The 26,878-nt window shown below is 40.2% G+C and overlaps 1 protein-coding gene and 1 long non-coding RNA gene across 3 annotated transcripts; one reads left to right on the forward strand and one right to left on the reverse strand.

The window, feature by feature from the left end:
• Positions 1 to 8,759: 8,759 nt before the first annotated feature.
• Positions 8,760 to 26,712, reverse strand: RAD51C (RAD51 paralog C). 2 transcript variants are annotated; one of them, XM_062623445.1, is made up of 9 exons: positions 26,543 to 26,711; positions 25,002 to 25,260; positions 24,617 to 24,783; positions 23,526 to 23,659; positions 20,829 to 20,960; positions 18,494 to 18,560; positions 15,178 to 15,238; positions 12,631 to 12,691; positions 8,760 to 9,067 (listed from the first exon to the last, which is right to left on the reverse strand). In XM_062623445.1, the coding sequence occupies exons 1-9, from the start codon at positions 26,658 to 26,660 to the stop codon at positions 8,966 to 8,968; spliced, it is 1,101 nt and encodes a 366-aa protein (XP_062479429.1). In that variant the 5' UTR covers positions 26,661 to 26,711; the 3' UTR covers positions 8,760 to 8,965. The 2 variants fall into 2 exon arrangements, 1 of the variants encoding a protein (XP_062479429.1); XR_009965755.1 differs by lacking the exon at positions 18,494 to 18,560 and having other exon boundaries at positions 8,994 to 9,067; positions 26,543 to 26,712.
• Positions 9,011 to 21,522, forward strand: LOC134166119 (uncharacterized). Its single transcript, XR_009965756.1, has 3 exons — positions 9,011 to 9,150; positions 11,656 to 11,777; positions 20,823 to 21,522. It is a non-coding gene; the product is annotated as an uncharacterized LOC134166119 (long non-coding RNA).
• Positions 26,713 to 26,878: the final 166 nt, after the last annotated feature.

Here is a 26,878-nt window from a genome sequence, read left to right on the forward strand (position 1 = left end):
TGTGGTTGGTGAAGGGTGGGAAGGGGAGCTGCGGGTCGCATTTTCCGACTTCCAGCACTTTGCAGTAAACCTGGCACGTACTGTGAGGGTGCTGAGGCGCTGGCACAGGGTGCCCAGAGAAGCTGTGGCTGCCCCATCCCTGGCAGTGTTCAAGGCCAGGTTGGACACAGGGGCTTAGAGCAAGCTGCTCTAGTGGAAGGTGTCCCTGTGACAGGGGTTGGGACTGTATGAACTTTAAGGTCCCTTCCAACCCAAACCGCTCTGTGATTCTCTGAGATCACTATATGAGTAGTTACATGGTCTCTACCTATTCAATGTTCTGGTGAAGGGGTAAGTAGCTGGAGTGTTTTCGTAAGTAGCTGGAGATACTACACCAAATGAAACTTAAAAAAACTTACAGCCAGTCAGTGGGAGACAACCTGTAGTTGATACTCTACTGCTGTTTAATAAATGTCTTTCATTTGTGAAAGGTGTTTTGCTTTGTTTTATTCATTGCTGCTGAAAAGGTATTTTCAGAGCTACCAGGTCCATAAATACCAACAACCAACAGGTATAATTGCCACGCATTTAAAATGACTTGTACACATGGGAGGCAGTAGTATCCTTAATGTCAGCTGCACCTTGAAAAATGGCCAAATTGCAGGCAAAAATACTCTCAAGTTTTAACGGATTGTAACCAGGACAGTAGCTTGCTGAAATGTGGTGTTCTCTGCATTATAGTAATTAGCTCTGCATGTCAGGTGCTGCTGTAAATCTATCTTCTGTTTGGTGAATTGTTATTTCAGAGCCAAACTAATTTTAGAATATTTCTGGCAACAGCATTGACTGATCACATTGCAATCTTGTGAATATGTAAAAGCCCTGAGAGTTAAAAATGTGGTTGTCACAGTTAGCCTTAGACTTTCACAGCCAAAAGCTGTTAGAGCCACGGAAAATTGTGTAGCTTGTCCTGAAAGAATCCAAGTAGTTTCTTTCAATATATATACAATTTATATATTTTCAATGTAGCATTCATTTCTTCAGGAATGCCAGGTGGGTTTGAGGGGTAGAAAACACTGCAGTTCTTTTTTGAAGATATCACCCACAGTTGCAGCTGATGATGTCATTGCTGGATTTTGTTTTTATTTTTTTAGGTTTGTGTGTACATCATCAGTGAGTCACAAGCCTGGAGAATGTGCATCACTGCAAGTATCAAAAAAGCAGCTTTAAGTTAATGATAAGTAGTTTTTCACTAGTAATTCAGAGGCAGTTGGAGTTTCTAAGAAACTATAATCCAGATAATCTTAGTGTAATCTCAACTCTAAAAATTTCTATTATAACAGTATTTTAGGGAAGTAACAGCTAATTCAACAAGATATACAATCACGTTAGTGTAGTGTGGTGAACAGTGATGAAGGCTGTCCAAGAAAAGACTCAAAAGCTTTTAGATAGTCTTTTTCTTAAATTGTTGTTAATTGTGTTTTATTTTTTTTTAGTTGTTTCAAACAGCACATAAGAGCATCTGACATACCTACTCTGTTTCATGTTGAAATGTTAAAGTTACCAGATGTCCTTGATTCATCTTGGCAGTCCCCATGTGCTTTTCATCATTTGTCTAATTGCAAAGGACACTAATTAAAATGAAATAGAGTAGAACTTTATACTCCGGATACTTTGTCAAGTTTTGGCACTGTGGTCAAGTTAGTATTGTTTTGCTTCAATATTAAATAAAGAGCTTATGGCTGTAAGCCATGCTGACATTTGTTTCTGGGAGGGAAAGGTGAAAAACTGTTCTTATTAACCTGCAGTGTGGAACATATGGTGGCTGTGGGTGGTATGGCTAAGTTAGGCAGCCAGGAACCTGCTATCGCTTCATGAAGTGGAGACAGTGGGGTGGGCAATTACCACAGGAGGTAACCACAGTGTTAGTTACTGGTGTCCAGAAAAGGAAGCCCTAAATACACCGTACTATCAAGTAAATCACTAATCTATGACAGGTGTGTTTAGTGCTATTATGAAATGGTTTTAGTATTTAATAACTCTGGAAGTTAAATTCAGAATGCCTCAGTGCACTCCGAATTGCTGGGTAGTAGTATGAATGGTTTCTATGAGATGAAGTTAGGTGCTTGGAATAAACTCACAATTCATAAAATTTTGACTCTGAAAATTACTGGTTTGCAATGTATTGTCAAACAGAGGACCTGAGTTGAGAAGGAAACACAGGCGTTTGCATCCTGTGTGCCTCCATCATGTTGGATTTTGTTTTTTAAAGAAGGTTTTATAGTGTTTTTTCAAACGAAACCTGTTTTATTTAGCCGTAAAATGGTGCCTTCCTCTTTTTCATTTTGCTGGTGAGAAATAAGCAGGGTTTGAGCAGGCCTTGGGGAGGTGACCTGAATTGTATGGAGTGCAAAAAGAAGTGCTTTTTAATTTTTTGTAACCTTTGGAAGTGGTTCCTGTACACTGACAAGTAGAAAACGTGTAGGGGCATTAAGCATGATTTGACAATACTTAAAATACCTATGATATACACTCTAACACCAGACAAAAAAAAAATGTAATGGGAAAACCCAATGGCAAATAAATTGCCTTTCTAAAGTGATCTCTTTAAAAAAGTAGTGCTTTTGCAATAAACCAGAAGTAGTTTTAGAATCTATATTCTGTTTTCCTGGCCAGATGAAACCACCAGATAAGCAAGTATTTTCAAGCCTTGGCTGTTCTCCTGTTGAAGGCACATCTACTGTTGAATGTAGGGTTGTAAATGAGATAATACACGAAATGATGCTTGCAGGATATTCTTGAAAGAGAATACAGTTCTTTATACATATTCATATGATTGATATTGGTAACCTTGTGAATGTCACTGTATAGGCCTGCTCTTTTTGTCTCCTCAAATTCAATGAGACAATTATTGGTCAATTCACTAAAATAATTTCAATTGGTTAAGAGTAAAGAGAGCAAGAATTTGAAAGGAATGCAGTGAGAAGGCTCCTGTTGACAAGCTGCATCAAGCTCCAGTTAATTTTCTTAGGTGCAGTCTTTGTTCAGCTGCAGTTTTAAAAAGCACAGTAACTTCTGTTACCACAATTTTACTGGTTCCTTTACCATAAGTACTGTATTAGGATGTTCTTAAATACCAAAATCCTTCTCTCTGTTTTTTTTCACTCACCCTTTGTTTGTTTTGGATTTTTAAAAGTTTTTAAGGTCAGGTCAGCTTTTCCAGTTTAATGATCAAAGATTCTTCTGAAATATCCAAATCCATTGCAAAACACAAGATTTCAGGCCTGTACACCACTTCGCAGCTGTCATGGAAATTTCCAATCCCATTCCAAAGGAAAATTCCATTTTCAGCCTTCCATTCAGACCTCACTTTAGGAAAGGTGGTTCTTTGAATAGCAATAGCGAGAGACAGGATATTAGTCCATGTCTATTTCGTTAGATTTGGAAATCTGTTGAAGTAAAGCATGTGTAAGAAAGAGCTAATGAAAAGCTGAGCCCCTCAAAAGGACTAAACAGATCTGGAACACTGTCAAAGCAGATACAGCACAACATGCCTTGTTTCTTATTAAGAAAAACAAAGTTTGTTACATGGTAAACCTTTGATTGACTGACCAAAGTGGGCTTGTAGATTGGTGCCCATGGGATTGCTGCAGCAAAACACAGCTGACCACGTAACACTTAGTAATGTGGTCTGGATGTTGTCAAATCATGAGATCATCCTGCAGGCAGGAGCACACCAGAGTCCAGTATCTTCTCATTAAGGCTGATCCACTTCAGCAGTCAGTCACTGTTCATCAGCATAATTTCCTTTTACTGCTAAACAGAGATGAGGGGCACAGGCCTCCTGGATATCAGCAAACAACAGAAGAGCTTGCTGGCAGTGCTACTGTGCCAGGGCCTTCCTCTGTACTTTCTACTTTTGCAACACATTTCATCTGAGGCTGAAGTCCCACAGTACCATACTGTCTGAATGTAACACTACTGGAATTCCTGAGCCTGCAAATCACTTCTGCTCACAGGAGGCAATACAAAGGTATGTACTGCTTCAATCCTATTTATGTTCTGTTCTAGGGGTATAACAGTGAGTGCATATTCTGTGCTTTTAGGGTGGAAAGTGAGGTTCATCCTACAATGAGAGCAAAATTTAAGGCAGGTGCCTAGTGGGATTGAAAATACATTGGCTCTTCCATGGACTTACTTTAAATGACTTGTTCATCATTTCACTGCAGATTAGATCCCTGATTCTGTGATATTCTGCTCCAGTCACAAGACCTTGAATTTTACAGGCATGTACTTAGAAATGCCTTTAAAATTATTTTTTTAAAAATCAGTCACAAGAGTGCCAGAAAGCAACCACTGCTGTGTCTATTATTTTTGTAATATATGTGCTATAAGAGAACAGATAAAATAGAGTGGTAGGATTCATAGATTTTGAAGTATGTATGCAGTGGGTGGACAGTCTCAAATTCTATGATTTAGCCACAGAAATTTTTGCTAACTGTAAAAAGAAAAAAAAAAAAGACTTTTAAAGAGATACATTGGTGTGATGTATTCCTTAGCATTTACAGCCAAATGTGTAGTAAGTTTATACAGCAAAAAAGGTGTCACAAATTATGTTACAGTCTCATATTGACATGCTAGACTTCAGAGGCATAATTTTCATGCTGAGGAGACTTGTTCTTGAGCCCAAAACATTTTATTTTATCAACATCTATAATACAAAAAGAGTCACTAATGTAGTTGTAACTGTGTTGCTAAAAGTGCAGTGGTTCACACTAAATAGAGTATTAGAAGTACACGTGTCATAAATTTCTAACTCCAAAATAATGCAGTGTGAGATACCAAACTGAGCAAGTATTCAAACAGCATGTTTGAGAAAAGCATCCAGATGCAATTAGAACCATTTATTGAGGTCTGTAGAGATTCCTTGTTGCTTTCCCATATACATCACTAGATGTTTTCTGTTTTAAATATTCCCCCTTCTTATTGTTTGAAAATGAAATGTGATTTATTTATTTTATTTTATTTTGTATTGTGATGCTTCTCTGGCTTTATTTAAATCAATGACAAGTAATTCTTGTAATGAACAATATTAGCTATAATTCTTGAAGAATCAATTAGTAAAATACATACTTTTCTATGGATCCTTTCAGCATATCATCCAACATTTTTACTGGTTGTGCAGTGCTTGAACTATTGCTTTTAATACCGTTTATTATTTCTACAGGTATAGTTAAAACTGCGTAAAGCTTAGACTTCAATAAATAGTGCATATTGCATGAATATTTCCTGCTTGTAGGAAGCAAGACAGTATCTTACAATCTAGCAGTGGGTGCATTTATGGGTGAAACTCGGTACTGGGAAGGGGGCCAGTTCCCAGTGATTTCATTCTTCAGTATAGAACATTAATGCAGGATCTTGCAGTAGCCAAAGGAAGAAGCCAACTCTCCTGACCCTAATCATCCAAAATGACACTATGGCTGGAAGCCACAAGACATTGGGAACACAGCCTGGGGAGCCAGGGAGAGGGGAAGCCAAGGAGCAGGTAGCAGCTGGCACTGGTTCCTCAAGTCGAGAGGAGGACTGGTGCGGAGGAGGCTTGGGCAGGCTGCTTGGCAGCCCTAAGGCACTGCCAGCTCCAGCAGCCAGTGCCACATTTCCCTGCAGCCAGCCTCCTGTGTGTATACTCTTAGCCAGGGCCCTTTCGTATCAGCTGGTTTGGGAATTGCAGGTTAACTTCCCTGGTTCTCATCCCATAAAAAGACGTATTCTATCCCCTATGTATTCTGTTGTAACATTTATGTTACTTCAATGTGCTTTATTTATTCCATTTCCCTCAAAGTACTCTATCTTAGGACAAGAAAGCATCAAACCGTATTTCAAAACTTCATCAAATGTATTTCATACAGAATTAGCATGTGTTAAAACAGTATAATACAGCGTAATGTGCCTTTCTAAATAATTATGATCCCCAGGATGGTAAAGACAATCTGAGAAGCTGGGACACAATGACTTCTCTTTCCAACTTAGGTATCTTCTTTTGTTCAGAAAAAGGATGGAGTTAAAAAGGCAGGCAGTAAGGATTTCAACAACACCTTTGTTGTTAATCCATGAAATACCTTAGATTCTAAGTTAAGAGCCCCCAAATAACTAAATTCAATAGAAAAATAAATGTTATGTTTTAAATGTACTTTTCTCAGCACTGTATTCAACATCCAGGTTAGCAGCTGAATTGCCTTCCACATTAGCCCACAAGTTTGTAATTGACTTCACTACAAGACTGTGATTGCAGAACTTGACCTTGGCTACATCTTCTTACCTTATGTTAAGCTATTTCTTCTTCATGTTTTCTTAAATTTATTCTACTTGGAAGCTGTTTGGCTTCTCAGTGTTTCATAATGGAAAAGGGGCAGAACACATAAAACCAGGAAGAAATAAATTGGTTTTGTCCCTGACCAAACTGAAGAGTTTCAAAGCATGGTTCTGGGCTTGAGAAGCAGTATACTGTGACCGCAGTGTTTTCCTGTTGGCGAGCCCTGTGGTAGATGCTGTGTTCTTGTTGTGGTGACAAAGTAGGATCTTACACCACAAGTAAATGTCATCCCTACAAAATGGAATAATTCTAAACTCAGCATGATAGTTAAAGCTTTTGGCTTTCAGAAAACTGGGACTGAGGCAGCAAGTCAAACAACCTGTTTTATTTTTGACTCAGTACTGTGACATTATCTAGTCAGAATCTTACTTTCTGTGCAGTCATAGAATTCTCTCATTCCACTCACTGTTGTGCACTGATGCTGTGAAATGTAAGAGAGTTCCAGGCACACGTAAGAAAATACCAACTTGCCATGGAAGATTTATTGTTGAGGCAACGGTCAAATTCTTTCTTTATACTCATTTCTAAGCCTGGAACAGCTTCCTTGTCTCCAGCAGATGAGAACAAAATCTGGCTCATTTAATCTAATTTTGTCTCAGCCAACAGATCTTTCTCTCTAGTTCTGGTCTGCAGAGCTGATTTTTATTATAACTTCAATATAAAAAAAATAAATAAATCTCAGCACAGAGAGCCTCTGGTGTCTCCTCTGGATGTTTTGTAACTCCCACTGTTCACCAGTAACTATACAATTTTTTTAGTTTGATAATGATGCCTGGAATACTGGAAGATGTAACATTCACTCAGCCAAAACGATTTATCTTGGTATAACAGGATCAGCATCTCAGCTAGGGCTTCTGGATGCTACTCTACTACAAACAAAATAAGAGAACAACAGTCAGCTGAAATTAATAGTATATTGGAGGCATGCCCTTACTCGCACATGGAAGAACGTGTTGGGGATATTTAATCAGAGCACAGTAAACGGAGAGAAACGGATTTTTCCATAAATATCAAACACGGTAGAGAGCAGCTATCACTAGTAACCAGCAGTGCTTCTTAAAATCCTGCTACAACATTCTTAATGGATGGTTTTCCTTGTGGCTACGTAGGCATGTGTACTGTGCTAGCTCCCCCTTCTTGCACTGCAATACGTAGGAAGCTATTATTCCCAAATGGAGCATTTGCTGACATCACATGCGGTAGGATCCTTTTGTTTGCCTGTGTCTCCTGCATTGAAATGTTTGTCTGAGTCACAAATCCCACTGCCTTTCTTCCTGTGTCATGCTTGCTTGAGAGCTTCTCCCTGACTCACAGGTTTGAAATTTTGACACAGCCTGGGTTGCTGCATAGCAGCTGAATACTTTTCCTTTTAATACTTTATTATGTAATTTATATCTAAACACTATAGTGATCCAGAAATCACTGCCACTTTTTTTTTTTTGCGGCTTTTTGAATAGACAGGTTTCGTGACTCAGATTCAGCATTGAATTTTGTTTCAAAGCAAAGGCAGCTTAGTGTTACTAAATTATAAATTAAAGATAGTGACTCCCACAACTTGAATTCTCCATTTAGCTTGCTGGCTGAGTTTCCTCAGCTATAACATTATCAAGCACTATGCCAGAAAGGGGTCATATGTGTGCATGTGTACACACACCTCTCATAATTGAAGTAATTACTGTTTTGCACTGCAGTACCTTTCTTTCCCTCTAATAATCTGATCGATTTGTTTTCTCTTACTAGAAAGGACAAAACCGTGCTGTATTTTCAGTGTACATTCATTCCTTTATTTGGTTTAGATTTGGGAGCTGCTAATCTATATTGCTGGTGTCTAAGCAGCCTGGGCTTCCTCTTTATCAAAGCCATGAACAAAACAGATCCTGATTACAGCAGCTCACTGTGAATGCTTTGGTAAAGAATGAACATGGAAGTTAAGGGCTATGCAGCAGTTTGGTTTGAGCTTGATGATAAAATATTCTTTCTATGATAGAAGCAGAAAATTACCATGCTGGATTAAATCTTTTGTCCTTCAGATCTAGGTTTTCATCTCTATTGTTGCCACTAAAAGATAAATGAGAAGTTCAAAACAGTGCTTTGATTGTCCTTGATCAAGGACTTTGCGGCAGGTAAGGGCTAATGCCCCCATCTGGCACAGCTTTTAAGCATGTATTTATCTTAAAGCATCCATCAGCAGCTCCACTGCCTTTTGCCCTGGTCTGAGGCATGTGAACAGACTGCTACATGAAACCTTGTTAAAATTCAGATACACATAAAACCAGATGAGTGGTCAAGACTTATGTCATTAAATACACTCTACTAGATGCTCGCATTTCATTGCTATTTTACCCAGAGTAAAAAAACCTTATATTCTCCATCTCTCCCCACTCCCCCCCCCCCAAAAAAAAGAAAGAGCTGAAGCCTCTTGTTATAGAAAACATAGAATTTTTTATTATAAAATTATGCCATACACAAAGGAATTTCCTGCCACACAAATGTTAAAATAACATCCAGAGCAGGAATTTAAGTTAGTCTCTCAGGCTACCTTTGGTTGCACGTTGACTATGCAACTGTTCTCCTGTAGCACACATTTTTTAACATTCAACTTTTGAATCTCAATTACTTTTCCTCTTCTCTCCGTGGCCGTTTGCGAGGGTTCATTTCAGCACCTTCTGCATTTTGAGTGACAGCTGGAGGCTGCACGTCTCGGAAGCCATGAGACTGTGAGATATAAGCAAAATCATGTGATAACACTTCTATGGATATAAACCATGAGTAACTAGTTCCCAGAAGATCAGAATAAGGTATGATGTTGTCTTTTATTTTAGATGAGTGGCCACAGACCGTTTTTAGACCAGGCTAAGTTCAGAACAGCAAGTCTTTTAACACATGTGCCAACTAATAACTGAGTCTCATCATTTTATTATTTTATTTTCACCAGGCTATTATTTTCATTTTATCACTGATAACCCCTATGGCTGTGAAGCACTGCTTCTTTGTAAATTAAGTTGCCTATTTAAATAAATTAAAAGCCAAATCCTTCAGCCCTTATTCAAGCTTCCACAGAAGCAAGGAGATGACTGGATTAATTGCCTCAGTCATTTTCAGAAACAGAACTCTGAATTTCTAAAACCTAGGATATTTTTCTTTCATGTATCTACTTAATGAACTGAAAACATCAATGAGACATTGTAAGAGAACAGCATATTTGAAACAGTCTCTAGACTGCAAAGACTGTCCCAGCATAGTAATTTATGGGACAGAGTGGGATGAGAACCTTTAACTGCCAAAAACTAAATGTGGAAGTGAAAATGAGATGCTGCTACTCAGGAAAGAGCTTAAAGTGATCTATTTGGCTTAGTACCATTTGTATTTTCTGTTACTGTACCTCACAATTTAATGATTTTTAAAGATTTTTAAATATCTGGAAAAGCAGTTAGTTAATCATGTCATCAGTGCAGATGGAAATACTGAGATGGGATGTGAAGCCTGTGACTGTCCATCTTCCCATCTCCCAGCAAATGCTGTGCAGGGAGCACTGCTGACAGCACAATGACGACTCTCACTGCAGTGCAGACTTAGGAAAAGGGGTTAATCTGAAAAAGAAATTGCTTTGGGGATCCTAAATACTCAGGTAGAGACAATGGGGGGATGATAGAATTTCATCTAAAGCTTTTTTGTGTTGGTGCAGTGTGAAAAAGCAGGTAGAGTTACTATCAGACATGTGACTTTCCTAAAACACCAGTGTCCCCCACACTGAGATCAATCCAAAACAACATAAGAACCCAATCAAAATGTTTTGCTTAAGTGTCCTACCTCTGTATTTCTATTTCCAAATGCCTCACCTCACGCAGCCTGCTAATTTTTCAAAGGAACAAACAGCAAGAGGTGCCACAAGGGCAGTATTTGTGCAGTCCCTCTGCTATTATAAGCAACTCAAGTGTTATTCTGAATAGCGTAATGGGGAATCTTCAAGTTTAGTGTTTCACTGTTGCTTGCATCTAATCTCTGCCATTTCCCTTAGGCACAAAGGTGGATCTGTAGCCAAGAATCCACTTAATCCAGCATGCTAGACTTGCAGCAAAAGCATTCCAATGCTTATAAAGGCCAGAACATGATAAAGTAGACTGCTTAGTATGGAGGTTTTGCTTTTAGTTAAAGCCCTTCTGGACAGAGTGCCTCAAAATTACAAGGTTTTTGTGTATATTTTGAAGTGGTTTATCTGTATATTTGTTAGTGAGTTTTAGGTATCAACCATGTGGGCAATGGAACCAAGGACCTACAAAGCTCAGTCTACAGTCATTTTGATTTTTTCTTTAATATTTTCTGGCAGCTACAGACTGCATCAAGGTTGACAAAAGCAGATGGCTTTATTACTTGAGTGGTGTTCTCATTGCTAGTCTGGCAGACCCTCCACAGTTCAGGGAAATACTGTTTATTCCTGCTGAGAATATAGGTCCTAGGGCTCTATCTTTTATAGTGAAATAATCATGTTACAGTACCTGGGAAATTTAGGTGGATCAGAAGATATAATTACTCCCTTGTGCATAAATCAATTTACATTTCTATACTCTGCATTTAAGAATGAATCCTTAACCAGCCTGTGAAAGAAAATACTTCATCTGATACATGTTCCACAGCTTCCACACTTGCTCAGAGTGAACAGCCGGTTTGCCAATGGTACCACAGTATCTAATTTGTCTAAGTCTAAACATCTTTGAGGAAATAGGCTTGAGGAATTTATTATTTTTTAATTTTTTTTTTTTTTTTGTATGCTGGTTATGCATAGATGTGCTAGATCAGATTTGGAAACATGGAACACGTATTTACATTCTCCAGTTTAGCTGCAGAGATGGGAATGAGAAATGCTAACAGCAGACCGTTACCATCAAGCCTGAATTTGAGGAGTTAAAAAAAAAAACAGGGATAATACATTTTTTACTTCCAGAAACTGTCTGCTGAAGCAGCTCAACAGGATTACAGGAGAAACACTGGGATAATCTTTTAAAATTTTAACTAATCTTTGATTAGGATACACTCTCAACTGTATTTCAAAATTGTGTGCATCCACACTGAAGAAGAGAGTATATCTGTTTTATAATGCATACAGAACTGAAAGGAAAAGGCTATTAAACTGTCTAAGGTAAAGTCCATCTGTTTATCAGCTGGTGAGAAAGGGCTGAGCTCACACTGCACGATCCAAACAACTTTGGGATGTGGTCCCACTTATCCTTCCAGTCCTTACATAACATTTATATATATATATTTTTTACACATATATATATATTTGCAATATTTCTTCTGTCTAGGTGAATACATTCAGGACTGAAAAAGGAAATACCTATTCAATAGTTTGAAGATCTCATGGCAGCATTCAAATCTGCAGGAAGTGCTACGGCAGTGTGTTTCCATGAGGACACATGGCAAATAGGTATGGCATGTACCTATGTATCTGACATTTTGAGATATAAGAGTCGAGTGGTGGGGCTGGATTTTTTTTTTTTAACCTAAATACAGCTTAGGCTGTGTGTGTATTCTCATTAATATGTATCTAAGGACTCCACAAAAGAAAATCACAGGATTTAACTAGGGGTGAATAAGAACTCCAACCATAAGCTGGAAACTCCTCATGTGACAGTGGCAGAATAGAAAAATCTGTATATATTGGCTGGTCATAGGGTTACCAGTAGGATGGAGCTATGAAAGAGAAACACAACCTAGATTGTATCAGGCAATGCACTTAAAGCAGAGATGTGGAAATATGTATGGCACAAAGTACTGGTGAAACCTCTGCAATACCATGTGTGATTCAGCTCACCTTTGTCTTAGACAGAGAAACTCACCTGGAAGATGCAGAGAAGAGCCACTAAGGAAACAATAGCATACTACCTGACAAGGGAGAACGCAGCTTGGCTTGTCCAAGTCTCCCAAAATGAATGCTCAGCAAGTGTGTGATTGTTCTCTGTAATTGCACTTAGGCCAAAAGTTAACATCAAGGGTAGATAAAATAAGCAGTATTAGCAGAAGAACAAATGGGGACAGGCTGCCTATAAATTTGATCTGGAAATCAAAATGTTTTAATTCTAAGAGAACTAACATGCTGGGTCATTTTTCTAAAGAGAAAAGGTGCAAAATATTAATAAACCTGGAGATATCCCAGTATTACCAGTTACGTTCATAAGGCAACTGAAAAGCAACACTAAGAAAACATCATTCACAGATTTGTCTTTGTGTCTGAAAATTCCTTTACAGCTAGCAATTTCCATCCCAAAAGAAATACTAACTGTGATGTGATACGGTATAGTTGCTTCCTTCTGACTTGGTGATTTGTACAATGTAGCCAGCCTGGTTAAAGAAAAAACACCAGATAATTACGATTAGTGAATACAATAATAAAAATTCCAAGTAGCCAAATGACTAGATTCAAGTTTTCCCCACAAACATGGGGTACGTGACCAGTGGAATTCTTATGTATGTATTTTCATATAGGTATTTAAAGTGTGGATGCCAATTTCCCATCCTTATATGCCCTGTCAGCTCAAATACAATGTAGACCTACTAAAACGAGTGATTAATCACCGTTGTTTTATCACAGGATTTCATCATTTTTAAAAAAAATATTCATTATAGCAATTCCAAACACCACTTTTAAAATGCAAACAAACAAGGTTTTGAGCACAATTTTTTCCTATTCTGTTAAGCAATCTTTCGTTCACTGACATCTCGACACTGGGAGATACCCTCAAGAATTCATATTCTAGGGAAGTTTTTTTCCTAGATATTTCCCAGGCCTGTCAACATCACCTAGTCGATGGAGAAGGAGCATAAGATGTTCTATTTCTAAGCCTGATCTTGCCACTGACACACAGCATAACCTTGAGAAAATAGTCTCCGTGTATTTCTCGTCTCTTTGATTTTGTGCATTTAGACTCTAAGCAATGCATCTTGATTTGTGGTAGCACCTAGCCCAATAAATGCCTGCTTTTAAGAAGACTGCACAGCAGCTCAAAAATAAGGGATTTTTCAACCAGTCCCAGGGCTGATGCTAGTCTAAACCATGCTCACCTCCCCAAAACTCACACTTAGGTGAAGCCAGTATGGAAAGTGTTCTGCTATCTGTATCCAGACACCCTGCCAAAGATCCCGTTAATTATTTTCAGGGTTTTTTTACCTCCCTGAGGTGCCATTCTATTAGAGAGCACGTAATTACAGCCTGAGGAACACTGCCACTTCACATTAGCTACACAGGGAATTCCTCAGAACATTTAAGGGGTGGGTTATACTTCACAAAATAGCCTAAATCTGAAGCTGCAGAAGCCACACTTTCACAAGTGCTCAGCTGGAGCTCTGCTGCATGCCTCTGACTCAACAGGATCTTACCTCACAGCAATAAGCCCCCTTATAATTAAGCTCTGCCATTTTCAGTAGTAGAGAGAAAGAAAGAGACAGGTATCATATTAGGCCAAAGCACAATTAATAAAGAAGAAGGTGGCAAATGGATACTCAAATATCTTTGTGCCTCAATAGCTTAATATAAAAATAACAAGAAGCCCTGATGTATCATCAGGTATAGGTAGCTTGTGTGAAAAATGCAACAGAATGTAGCTATTGCTGCTTTTTACAGTTAGGCAGCTTTCACCGGAATTGCTGTGCTTCTGCTTGCCCTGCCCATATTAGCTACACGTTTAGAACAGTAAATAAAACATGTTTGTCTATCTTTGGCTCACTTCCTGAAACATGTTATCTACAACCTTCCTAGCTGTTGGAGAAGAAAAAAAACCTCCTTAGTTTTGATACATAAAATTAACTTTTGTTCACTCTGCAACCGTTGTGTTGATGCAACTTCTGTCTTATAAAGGCTGTTAACTGATCAGTGATGTTAATTTAATTCCAACATAAACAGCCTGCTGTAATCATTCTGCATTTCCTTCAAACTTAGACTTTAAAAAACCAAAACTCCACAAGAAAGTGTCACTGCCTGTCTCTTTCAGGTTTAACAAACCAAACTATGCACAACAACATTCCAGCAGCATTTTTGTTCACTGTTTGCAGAAGATTAGGGAATTGAAGCAAGACTTCATAATCCCAAGTTGCTGCACTGTGATATTACACACAAGACAAATTTAACTGACCAGGAAAGAGAAGTGAGCTTGCAATATACTGAAGAGGAAAAAAAAAAGAACCAGGAAACAGAACTTCATATGGTTTTTAGAAGGGTCATCCTCATTCCTTTGGGCTGCTAAAATCATCCTCCATAACTCAGCTCTGAACTGGGAGTAAATGAAGCTCTTCCTGCAGGTCATTGTAACTTGGAACCATCCTGCTACATTCAAAAGCAGAAAGGTTCAAAGGCTGCCACTAAGGCTCAGGGCTCAGCAAGCTTTTTCTGTCCTGAGAATTGCTACCTAGGTGGAAAGCTACCTTTGGCATCTTTGGCTTTGTACTGACTGGGGCCTAAAAGGCTGAAGCAAAGACATTCTACTCCCTGCTTACAAAATACAGAGAGTAAAAATTTCTACTTAGGCACCAGATCCTCAGTTCTTGTGTCTGAGCAGCTGCCGTTAGGATGTTATAGTTCGATGAGACATAGCATCTTGTCAGAAAGAAAGTACAGCGCTGCAGCAAGCTGACCATGGTGAGAGGGAGGAGCATGACAGTTCAGCCCACGCTGTCTTAGCCTGAACTAGAAAGCTCTTCTTGAGCTGCAGTAGCCTGGGACATGGCAGAGCAAAGCTGGAAGTCAAGTTCAAATCCCTGTTTGGCCATTCAGGGAAGGATTCTCAAATATCACATTGGTCAGTGTTATGTACTTCACATACACTTTCACTTACCTCTGACTGTTGTCCCAGTGAAAGATTAAACGGACAGTAGCAGCATGTCCCCAGCTTTCTCCTGAGTGACACAAAATAGAGGCCATTTTATTTATGCTCCTATAGCAGCACCATCATCAGTAAATTAGACCAGTCTTCCAAAAAACCTCCATGATTAAACACATATACACCTTTCTCGCAGTAATAAACCACGTATTTTGTATCAATGTGCAAGGATTTCACAACTAGTTTACCAAGTACACTGAGACAAGGAATAACCTCTATAATCAGTGTTTTATAGAAAGCTTGATGCAGTACTTCCATATTTGTAGAAAGATTTTCTATATAACTAATAAAGGACAGGTACTAGACAAGTCTTGAAAACAGACATAGCATTAAGATTTTTCTAATTACTACTGAAAGAGCCTAGTTGAGTATGGCTAAATCCTACTTCAAAATTCTGATACTCTGCCTCTCAGGAATAATTATGAGCAAACATCACTCCCTTTGGGATACAAGCTTTGGGAGAAAAGTCAATGATTATTAAAGTATTAAGGGCCCCTGAAGCAGTCTTCTGCTTCTGACAGCAAAATGCAAAAGAACACAACCAAATGCAAGAGGGAGGGCATGGTGGAAAGAAAGAAGGAAGTTTGGATTGTTATCCTATTTCAGGGGAAATAGTCCTGTTGTTTCAGTTCACACCTGACCATGAGCTCAGTCAATTTATAGACAGTTTTATTGGGTGTTTTCCTCTGTTTATCCCTGGATACAGTCAGTAGTCCAAAGATGGACTGCATTTGAAACCAGTCATTTTGTTTCAGTGCTGCAAGCCTCTCCTCTTCACCTCCATACTGCCCCATTAACTTCTGAATCACTTGTTGGTCTGCATCATGTCACTAGCCCCACATGCCCCATGTGCTCTGGTGGTCATTACAGCACAGAGAAGACAAAAAATAAGATTCAGCTGTAATGAAGACCTAGACCCTGTAGGTATCTTGCTAGACCTTGCTCCACTATATGTAAGTTGAGACTGAAGATTCTAGTCATCAGATACGGTTCTGAGTCAGAGATCAAAACACATTTTACAATGGGTACAAATTCCACACTAGAATGTTTCCAACTGTATCGAGTATGAAAGAAAAATGCTACGGTAAAATGGGGTATTTCTGAGTTAAACTGGCTGCAGATTTATATTTGACCTCCTTTCTAAATATATCCAGTAGAAATGTCTAGGAACACCCAGCTTAGCTATTACTAGTGGGAAAGAAAGCTGTCCTCTTCATAAAGCTCTTGACTTAATACCTTGCAGCATCTGTGCCTTTTTTTCCCCATAATTAAGAAGTTCCCTTCTGCTGAGAAGCTGAATAAGAGTTTAGAGATTAATGCTCTTGTGAAATCTTAGAAAAGGCTGTTTAGGATAGGGGGAATATCTCTTAACCTAAATATTTTAACAACTGGTGCAAAGTTTCACTTTTGCAGAGTACATACAACTCAACAATACTATATGTTTACTACACACCCATTCTGGTGAGAATCACAATCAGTTTATGGTCAGTGTGGGTGAGGTTATGTCGAATTAAATATTTGTAAAAGAAAATATGCACAAGACAATACGTGATATCTTTGACTTATAACCTACTATGTATGTCTTCACATTCTTTACTATCCTTATGACTCCATAAACACACCACCTCTCAAACACTGGCTACTGAAATAAAAAGACAGAATCTATTAACTTGAATTGAGTTTATAGCCAGAAAGGCTGCCAAAAATAATACATCAGAGAGCAAGAGGCAAAAATGACAAGAAGGGTCAGACACTAGAAGCTGGGTCTATATCTGCGTGCACAGCTCAAAATTCCACATTCTTCACATGCTCGATGGAGACAGTCTGTATTTGTTCATTTTATCTTACATCTCTGCCAAATGGTTCAATGCCTGTACAGACACTGGGAATTATCTTTGCCTTTGTACGTGTCCCCTTCTCCCTCTGCTCCGGAACAAGGGAATCATTTCTTAGTCCACAGAAACTGAAGCTGTGGACAGAGGATTTGTTGCCCTTTAAGTGTACCATAAAATAATACAAAGTTATGACCTGAAAGAAGATTTAAACACTGAGCTTTTTCTTAATGTGTCAAAATCTCTACTTGAGAAGAACTGTTCTATTTTCCCCTGTGACTGCAGCAAAAGAATATGTATGAGGTACTCTGCTCATTACAGGGCAAAATTGAGCAGCCTGTAAAAAACACTTAAACTCACTCTAGACAGGCTGTAGTTGAGGATCCCACACATAACTTCTCTCTATGCCGTAACTGCACTGAACAATGGGTAGGGAGCTCCAGCTATGCAGCAAATATGCAATGACTTTGCAAATAATTAATGGAACATGCTCAAGTGCAATGGCAAAATAAACAACTTAAACTGTTCTGGAAAAGCAGTGGATGATTCTCAGGGAATTGAAGAAATTGCAGCATAGTTTGAAGTGTGCAACTATTAAGTTGTGTTATTCTATTAGTGGTTTAATCTGTTCATCACCACATTCCTGCTAGAGGTTTACTGCTCCCAGGTCCATCCCTGCATTTTCTGTAAGATACTCACCAGCCAATTGCAGTCTAAATTACTTGATTTATCAGAGGTTTACTTATTATTTAAATGGCTCAAATTTCACTGGGCCACTTTTGGCAGAAATGGCGTAGGAGACAATCAATAAACAGCTCAGCCAGCATATAGGATGCAGCAGTGACCTCAAGCAGGGGTAGTGGCCTCCTTAGTTGACACAGCCACAGCTAGGATAAAGGTAACAGCCTAGATCCTCAGGGGAAGGCTGCAGTACATTAGCTGTGCTTCTAAAAAGCTACTTACTCAGAGCTCTTAGTATCTAGTGCTTCCCCATAAAGGGTGATGCAGTCATCTTAAAGGAATGATGATAGATTTAATAGCAAGTTTAGCATTAACATTCTTGGTTTTTAAAAAGGAAAAAAATATCCAACAACACTCTCAACCTGTGTTTCTGCAATCTGAAAATGTCACTACTTTTAAAAATATTTGTAATCCCTTTTAAAAAAATCTAACCAGGATTTTAATCTGCACACCATGCTTGAGTTTAGAATAAAGTTTGATAGCTGCTCATTATACTGACAAAGCTGCCATAGGTAAACACTACTGCAGAGTTCCACAATACTAGCCTGAGACCCATCTGGAATGACTTTCACCGTGGATTCTGCTACACTGCAGAAATTCAGCAAGCAATTTCATTTTCTTTGCACACGATGCCAAAAGAAACAAAGTCATATATTTGAAGATAAGCTCAATTTTCAGCTCAGAAGCTAAACGCCTACCTAAAGCAGGTACCAATGTGGACTGGCTCTGTCCAATCCTTGTTGTCATTTGGTTTGTCAGAACTACCTAAAAGAGGAAACAGAAGCACACAAACAAGAAAATCTCCAGAAAATAAGCACACTGGTGGGAGGGAAGAGAGCCATTTTTCAAAAAACTTTTAACAATAAAGTAGTTACTCAGGTGAAGATCCATGTTAGCAAGAAGAAACTGTAAAGGTGCCTCATCTGCTCAATAGCCCAAACAAAATAATAGAACCCTGAAAAATGTATTTTCCATTTGCATAGGAGGTAGATTTCTTTCATTCAAGACTTTAAAGAAACCTAAATTTCTCCCTCCCCAAGGGATGCAAACTGTATATTCCACTGTATTTGTACTAAATACTGTCTGGATCTGTATTTAGGTTCACATGACTTACACCAGCCCTCTGTAAAGAGACAGCTTTCAGTCATTGGCATTAATGAATTTGGTGCTGCTGCTCAAAACATGCATAAGCCTAGTGATTAACAGAATTTCTGTGCCTTGTCTTCTAAAAATGCGCAAGTGGGTACAATACAAAGCAGAATGAAAAGTGAACAGACAGAGCGGGGGAGTGTTTTCACAGCACAAATCACTTGTAGGAGGTTCACAGACAGTCTAGGTTAGATCCCTGGTAGAAGTGGGGGTGGGTGAGACAGAAAAGAGCCAGGAATATTAATTGCAAAGTTCATTAAAAATGAAAAATAAAAAAATTGTACCTATCTTAAACCTATGGGGTTTTCATTGTTTGACATGCTTGTACAATTCTTGCTTGAACAGTTAAAGTGTGCTAGAGCAAGCAACTCCACTGAGCACAGAGGGCACACACCTAAGACATTTACATAGCTGACATCCTCAAGGCATGTACTGTGTATTTTCGAAAAGTAACTCATCATATATGGATGGTAACAACCCCAAACAGGCTCCCTGTTTCACTGGAGCTGGCCTGCTCTGGACATCGTAGCACAACCCACTGAGTTCAGCTTTAGAAACTAAACAAACTCCCATCCATATTAAGAGCATTCAGTCTGCCCAGCTTTGCTGCCCAAGGAGTAACCTCTGGCACGCAGCTGAATTTAGACTGCTTGCAAGCTACATGGAACTAACTCAAAAACTAACAGGAGGGCCACTCGGAGCTAAATCATTTCTGAAGCTCTGTGTTTATTGCTTCTGTAGCAAGTGTTTATTCAGCAAGTGCTTGTACTAAACTGCTCACTTGTTCAATAGAAAGAAGTGACATATGTGCCCCTTGACCAAAGAAAAACAGACTGTACAATGACAACTGCTCTTGTTCAAGGTCACCAGGTACCAAATTTATGAGTGAAAGCACTCAGTAAACTGGAGGCTGTGCAAAATCAAGCAGTCATAAAACATTCACTTCCCTTGGTACCCACACCAGCAAAAAGCTTCATATTTCATTTCAGGATGACAGAGAGGGTATGGTTTCAGCAGCAAGCCCAATCGCTTCACCAGGGTGGAATGTAGAGCTGTGTTCTGTCCCTTCCTGCAGCTATCAGAGGAAGCACAAGGGGAGGCTTATTTTTAGCAGTGAGGAACAAAACCCATTTGCGCCAGAGTTGTGGGTGACAAGGCTGCAAGTCACCTGGAAAGAATTGCAGGCACAAGTACCATTTTGAGATGGTTTAAGCTCCAATTCCTGAACAATGTTTTTCTGTACTGTAAAGGACTTGCTGAAACAACTTCTGGAACAGATGTAGCTTCTGAGTGCCATCTGCTGGCTACTGGGCTGCAGATTTGCTGGCCTCCATCTTGGCGTAAATGACATAGAAACAATGCCCAGGAAGGAAGCTGTGAGTTTCCATGGATGCCAGAAGAGCAAACCAAACCAGCAGATAAAGTGCTTTTCCTCCCTAAGAACAGTTCCTCCACTAAGACTGTAGTTTATTTTTAAACAAAGAGTGGACAGTATTTGGAACTGCCGAATACTCTGACATATTTTTTGTGTGTGTTCTGTAGGTAGAAAGTCACCAAAGTCATTCCTTGTCCAACCAAATCATTAAAAAAATTATGTGAAACAGCACGATAGATTGATATGCTACCAATTAATTAAGATCCACAGGATGTTTTTAATAAAGATTTTACTTATTCTGGCAAGTCTAGGAATTTTCCACCCAAATAGTTTTGCCTGTGCCCCACCCCACACCCCAGTATTTACTAGCTAAACTGGCAAACACGGATGTAGAGGGCATTCTTGCAGTTCTGTTTTGTTATTTCCAGCAAATCACATTTGCTTCATTCTTTGAAATGCATTTATTCTAAAGTAGCATCTTTTCTGATCTAAACCTGCCCCAGACTTACTGCTGACTTATGATCATTTGCTATGATGATCAGCTGCTGCGCCAGACCATTCAAAAGCCTTGTCCGGAGTGAGAGGTCTTCAAACTCATGGCGAAAAGGAAATGCAATTCCATCAACTACCACCAGTCGGACCTAAACGTGGAAGAAAAGGAGAACTACCTTTATTATCCTACAAGCAAATGACAAAAAGCAGCAAGACATCTTTTTAAGTGCACTGGAATGTTTTGTATAAGGTGATGACAACCTTATTTCATACTCAAATGTGCATTAACAGCGTAACACCTATTGTCTCTAGATATATACTGGGAACAATCAGCACTCCGTAAGAGTGCAGAGTAAACAGCTCCAAGCTTTGAACACACTAAGACACTTGCTAAGTGCAGTACTGCTTTATTAAGGGATACTAGCTCAGACTGTAGCTGCACTAGCTTAAACAAAATGCTGCACTAATATGTCCCATTAGTTAAGGCAGCACAGAGCTCTTTCCAGTTTCAGAGCTTGCTCACTTAGAGCTGACTTCTCTGGAGCACCCCACACAGAATACAAAATAATAAACCTGGACTTAAAGCCTTGCAGAAGAGGAGCTGGAGAAAAATAAATTGTTAAACATGAAGGTTGTACTCTGATCAGCTCTCCATGAACACTAATTTATTTCACCTTTTCCCTCAAAAAATAAATCCTAACAAGATTAGAACACATGCTGTCTGTAGTCACTGTTAAGATAGATCACTGATACAGAATCAGATGAGTTATCTTAGAAACATGGAGTTGAACTGATGCATGAAGACATTCCAGACACTGTGCAATGGAGCTGAGTATCTATCTTGCCTGAAGATGTTTGCTTTGCTGAATTGTTTCTTTTGTAGCAATCATTAGCTGAAGCTTGAACACAATGCTGCTGCTGGCCCATCACCCTCAAGACACTAGATAAACATTAGTCAGGGACTTTGATTTATTCTAACTTCATTTGCTGTGGCTGTTCTGATGACCCAAGTTTGTCTGAAATACAGAAGGGAAATGGATGGTTTTACAGCATCTGCATGTTCAGATGTCACTCAAATCCTAGGTATCTGCAAGTCCTTGCATTAATGCACAAGATAACAAATCGGAAACAACACAAGAACATGGGTTGTCTCTATTATAGATTTAACTCATTACTGGGAAGTTGCTTTGTGACTGGAACATGCAAGCTTGCTGCAAACATCACTCTGTGAAATGGCCCTGAACCTCCAAATGAAAAAAATTACTTGTGCTAGAATGGAACATATACATACATATAACTTGCCTATCAGATTAATATGTCCGGGTAGGATGCAGATTAGTTTATTTTCTTGCAGTGGTACTTCCTATAAAATAACAAGTAGACGTAAAGTATTCTAACATAGGCTGTATAGAGAAAGCTTGGTAACAAATGCCTTCCCCATGCCAGTGTGTCTCTACTAGACCTTAAAGAACTAGATTTATTATGACAAGAATATTTTCTAACATAGCCTTTTTCATATTATTGGCCTCTCTCATATTCTTAACAAGATCTCAAACTAATTCCTGTTTCCAAATGACACTCTACAACTAGGTCTCTCAAAAAAAAATACCTAAAATCTGTAGGTTTCTGTGGTCCCAGTCTCAGCTCCAGGTCTGCACACTGGGATCAGACTAATTTTAATGAGAGCTGGACTGCAATGAGCAATCTGTCAAGTCGCTTATATCCTATCCAAGGAATCATCAGAAGGTCTTATGGCTCTCCTGCAACCTTCAGTAGTATTTCAGGCTCTAGGCCAAGCACAGATAATCAGCACAGATGGTACCAGAGAACTGCAGCCCAATGCAACTGTGCTAATGCAACTGTACTTTCCACAAGAGCAAACATAACAGGGCACCGTTAGTACCTGGCAGAGAAAGGGAAATACCAGACTACACTAAGCAAAAGAAAGACTCCCATCTGTGCTTTCAAGAAGATAACAGGTTCCAAAAACTGAAATTACATACAAAAGACAATCTAACTAAACAACACTGATTTGTGCTCCATTAGAATGGGGTACACTTCATCTTTCCCAAATGCTGTTAGAACCTAAAAATCTGGAAAAGAGGTGCTGAAAATCTGCCCTACAATAGCATTTCACTAAAACGCTAGGAACTAGGAAACTTTTTGGCTGTAGTTCACCCAAGAGTCCAGCTGCAGGCTCTGGCTGCTTGTAGCAACAGAAGTGTGGGAAAGAAGAAGTCCCTTTGTGTATGTCAGGATGGTACAGAATGCCTCTGGTCCTCAGTGATCTTCTACGACAGAAGTGAGTGGCACTAAGCCTTTCTGATCCCCCTGCATCATGGTCATCACACATACACCTGGGTCAGAGATTCTTCTGTAAAGCAGTTTTATAACGATTCAGAACTCGGTGCTTATAGAAACAAAACATGTGGCAACATAGGTCCAGTATCTTCACTTCAAAAAGGAGATTCAGAAAGATGGCAGCAGTGGTAGCAAAAGCAAATTGCTTTCAAGAGTAATTGGGATGGGAATGACAAAGCAAACAAGCAGCCAAGCTTACATTTGTACTCCACCATCAGCCAATACATTACTGCCAAGCTGACAAGGTACCCAGGCGTTACTCATGTTACTCTTACTATAACAGCTGAGCAACCTTGAAAATCCTTAGTGTGAAGACGAGTGGTATCTTCCCCTAAATCTGCAATAATCCTTACCTTTGAGTGCTCCGAAAGAAAGTCTGGGAGGAGGTAGACCTGTGCAAGAAGCTCTATGTAGTCACGGCAACGGAAGTAATATATGTGAGAAAGGATACTTTCAACAGAGAAAGTCTCCAAAGCTTTTAGATGATCTGAGAACAGATAAACAGATGAGTAAATGAGCCAGAAGTCTGTAATAGCATATTGCTGCTTTCATCATTCTACCGAACAATGCCCTCCACATATAGCAACAGCAGAACCCCCTGAAACAGAAACAGTTGAGGTACAGAGTGTGGGAAACATACCTTCCATCTGGCTTGAAAGTCAAGAAAGTGGTGAGCAGATGCTATCTCAGCATTCGCACACAGATACACCAGAGCCTCCAAGGGAGTGCTCCAAAAATGAAAAATCTACTTCTGAAAATAGAACTTTTCCAGTAAATCATTTTCAAGCCAGATCACCACCAGAGGACAACACTGACTATTAATCATCTGTTGCTTCATGTACAGGTAGTAGCTCATTTAATATGGTGTCCATTCAGTTCAAACAGAAGTTTGCTGCATAAAATACTCTTAAGAGTAACACAAAAGTTGTGTCAGTATCCCCAACACACTGATGAGTTCTAGAATTCTAGAACTACTCTTCATTGAATGCATCTTGGCTATACTGACCTCATGAAGGAGGTGAACTCCAACTAGAGTTTTACAGTATGGGGCTTCAGCAGCAACACTGCCTCTATTGTTCCTCTTCCCTTTCCCCAGCTGTTCTTCCTGTCCCATATTATCCCTCAAGTTCTGCTGACAGAATTGTGTTTTGCTGTGAATTCATTCATTCAAGTGCTAAAAAAGAAAAAGAGGGGCAAAACCCCCTCCAAACTGTCACATAGAAGAATTATGCTTAAAGTGGATCAGCTCAGTTTGCAGCATGGGCTCCACATGCTGACGCTGTTCAGGGTATGATGTTTTATTTCAGGTAGAAATTAAAGACTGGCAGCAAGAACTTCTGGAGCCAACACTACTTCTGAAATGGTAGAACTGCAGCCCAGGAGTCACTCATCTCACTCTGATCCCCCAGTCTACGAGGCAGAAAGAAATGACTTGGCAACGTACCTTCTTCTTGATGAGCTTCAGCAATAAGGTGGCAATGCTGCACACAGGCAGCTGCAATATCCACTACTCTGTCTACTATAAAACTTCCTTCGGTATCAATGAACACGGCTTCTCCAGCTACACCTCCAAAGCATTCTGGGATCTGTACGTCTACCGCCAACTGCATACTGCCAGGGAAAACAGAAAAACCAGATAAATATCCACGTCACAAAGCTCTCCCCTCCCAACTCCTGAAGTGACATTTCTGCTGAGGAATACATGGAGCAGGAAGCACTGCAGCCATTATCATGATTTTATTTATAATGCTGTAGAAGAATCAGAGATTGACAACAAGAAAGATAATCTCTCCTCAAAGAAACGCAAAAGTAATCTAAAAATGAAATACCATAGCTGTGTTTTCCCAACACCAGGTGCTCCACAGACCTCGGTGATTTTGGTTAGCTGCACACCACCTCCTAGAATATTGTCTAGGGCTGAACAAAAGGTGATGATGAAGCCCTGGGCTTGCTCTTGTTCCAGAAGTTCCAGGGCGGTGCATTTTCGGGAGGCACCTGATCTTGCAGCGGTCCTTGCTGCATCCCCATGACATTCCTGCCTCACAACCTGTAACACTTCTAGGGCTTCTTCCTTGGAGATTCCAGTTTCTAGAAAAGTCAAAAGCATGAAACGCTACCTTATTTTTATAAATAGTGATTTATTGAAAGTACAAAGAGATAATTCAACTTGTTTGACAGAAACTGAACGTTCTGCAGTGTAACACAAAATATTAATCCTTTTAGTACAACGATGCATACAGCTTGCCAACATCTCTGGAACTAATTATATGATTTTCAGAAGAGCTCAGCAGTGATGCCCTGTGTTCAGAATTCAGGTGCCAGTAAGCTGTCTGCAAATAGAAAAAATAATCAAAACTGCCGTTCACTACATGAATGAGATCTGACAGAGCAATTCACCTATTCTGCACGGAATGTCCCATCATATTCATTTAATTTCAAGCAAATAAAGTCCTGGAAAAGAAGTCAGGCTGCAGACTGGTAAGTGACAAGGACAGCTACTGATCGTGCTCCGAATTCTTGGGGTATTCCAGGGCTGTATACCTGATGTGTCACCTCTAGATTTGAAACACATACCCAGTAACAAAGATGAGACACCAGCAAACACCTCTGCGTGTCTGCCTTTACGCACATATATGTCGGACTCTAGCTACTTCACTTTGATCTTCAAGGCAAAACTATTACATCTTATTACAGATAATAAAACTATCATTAAATGTTTCTTAGAAAGAAATCTTATTTTAACTTGACAAAGGTGACTTTCTTACTGCAGGGAAGTTTACTTTAAAGAACATACAGATGGGGAAAGAAAAGGAATGAGAGAGAATCCTTTGTTTTTTCCCTTTTCTGCATCCCATTGACACCCATCACTCACTGCAAGAATAATCTTTTATCAGAATCATCGGGTTTTGTCTGTTTCTCTGCTCAGGCAAACCTGAAATCCGGGAAAGGTTTAACTCTGTCCATTCGCCCAGGCTCACTGGGGTCTCAGGCTGCGCAGGGGAGCTTCCCAGAGCCGAGCCACGGCCCTTCCGTATGGATCAAGCCCCTCACCTGCCTGAGCTGCTCGGTGTACACTAAACACATAGGATCATAGAATGGTTTCGGTTGGAATGGACCCTAAAGCTCATCCAGTCCCAAACCCCGATACGGGCAGGGACACCTTCCACTAGAGCAGCTTGCTCCAAGCCCTGTCCAACCTGGCCTTGAGCACTGCCTGGGATGGGGTACCCTCCGGTAAGGTTAAACCTGCCGACACCCCACCCGCGCCAGTCAGCTACAGCGGAAAGGGAAGGGCTGCGGGAGACCTCGCAGAGGAAGGGCGGGAAGCGGCGGCGGAGCCGCTCGCTCCCTCCCGCCGACCCGCCGGTACCTTTGCTCAGCCCGCAGGGGCCGGTCTCCAGCAGCTCCTGCACCGTCTGGAAGCCGGCGCTGACGAGCCGAGTGCGCACCGCAGGCGCCAGCGGAAGGCTCCCCACATCGCGCTGCATGGCGCGGCCCCGCTAGGCCACCACAGCCCCGCCCACCGGCCCGACGGGCCCCGCCCACCACCGGCGGCGGGAAGGGAGGTGGAGGCGGCGGTGGCCTCTGCGCATGTGCGGTGCGTGAGGCTGTGAGCGCGTGCTGCGACCGTCGGGGAGGAGGCGGTGAGGCGGGATGGGGCCGGACTTGGGCCGTTAGAAGGGGCTGAAGCAGCCAAAAGGCTCCG

Source organism: Pezoporus occidentalis, unplaced genomic scaffold, assembly GCF_034315485.1.
Source record: "Pezoporus occidentalis ecotype Australia unplaced genomic scaffold, CSIRO_AGI_Poc_V1 ctg253, whole genome shotgun sequence".
NCBI classification, from domain to species: Eukaryota; Metazoa; Chordata; class Aves; order Psittaciformes; family Psittacidae; genus Pezoporus; species Pezoporus occidentalis.

What these genes read in the sequence shown, in the direction of transcription:
- RAD51C (XM_062623445.1), bottom strand. Translation starts at nt 26,660, where the DNA reads ATGCAGCGCGATGTGGGGAGCCTTCCGCTGGCGCCTGCGGTGCGCACT. An exon ending in TGAAGCTCATCAAGAAGAAG is followed by an intron (nt 23,660 to 24,616) that starts GTACGTTGCCAA and finishes ATCTGTTCTCAG; the next exon opens with ATCATCTAAAAGCTTTGGAG. An exon ending in CTATACCGTATCACATCACA is followed by an intron (nt 9,068 to 12,630) that starts GTTAGTATTTCT and finishes TATATCTCACAG; the next exon opens with TCTCATGGCTTCCGAGACGT.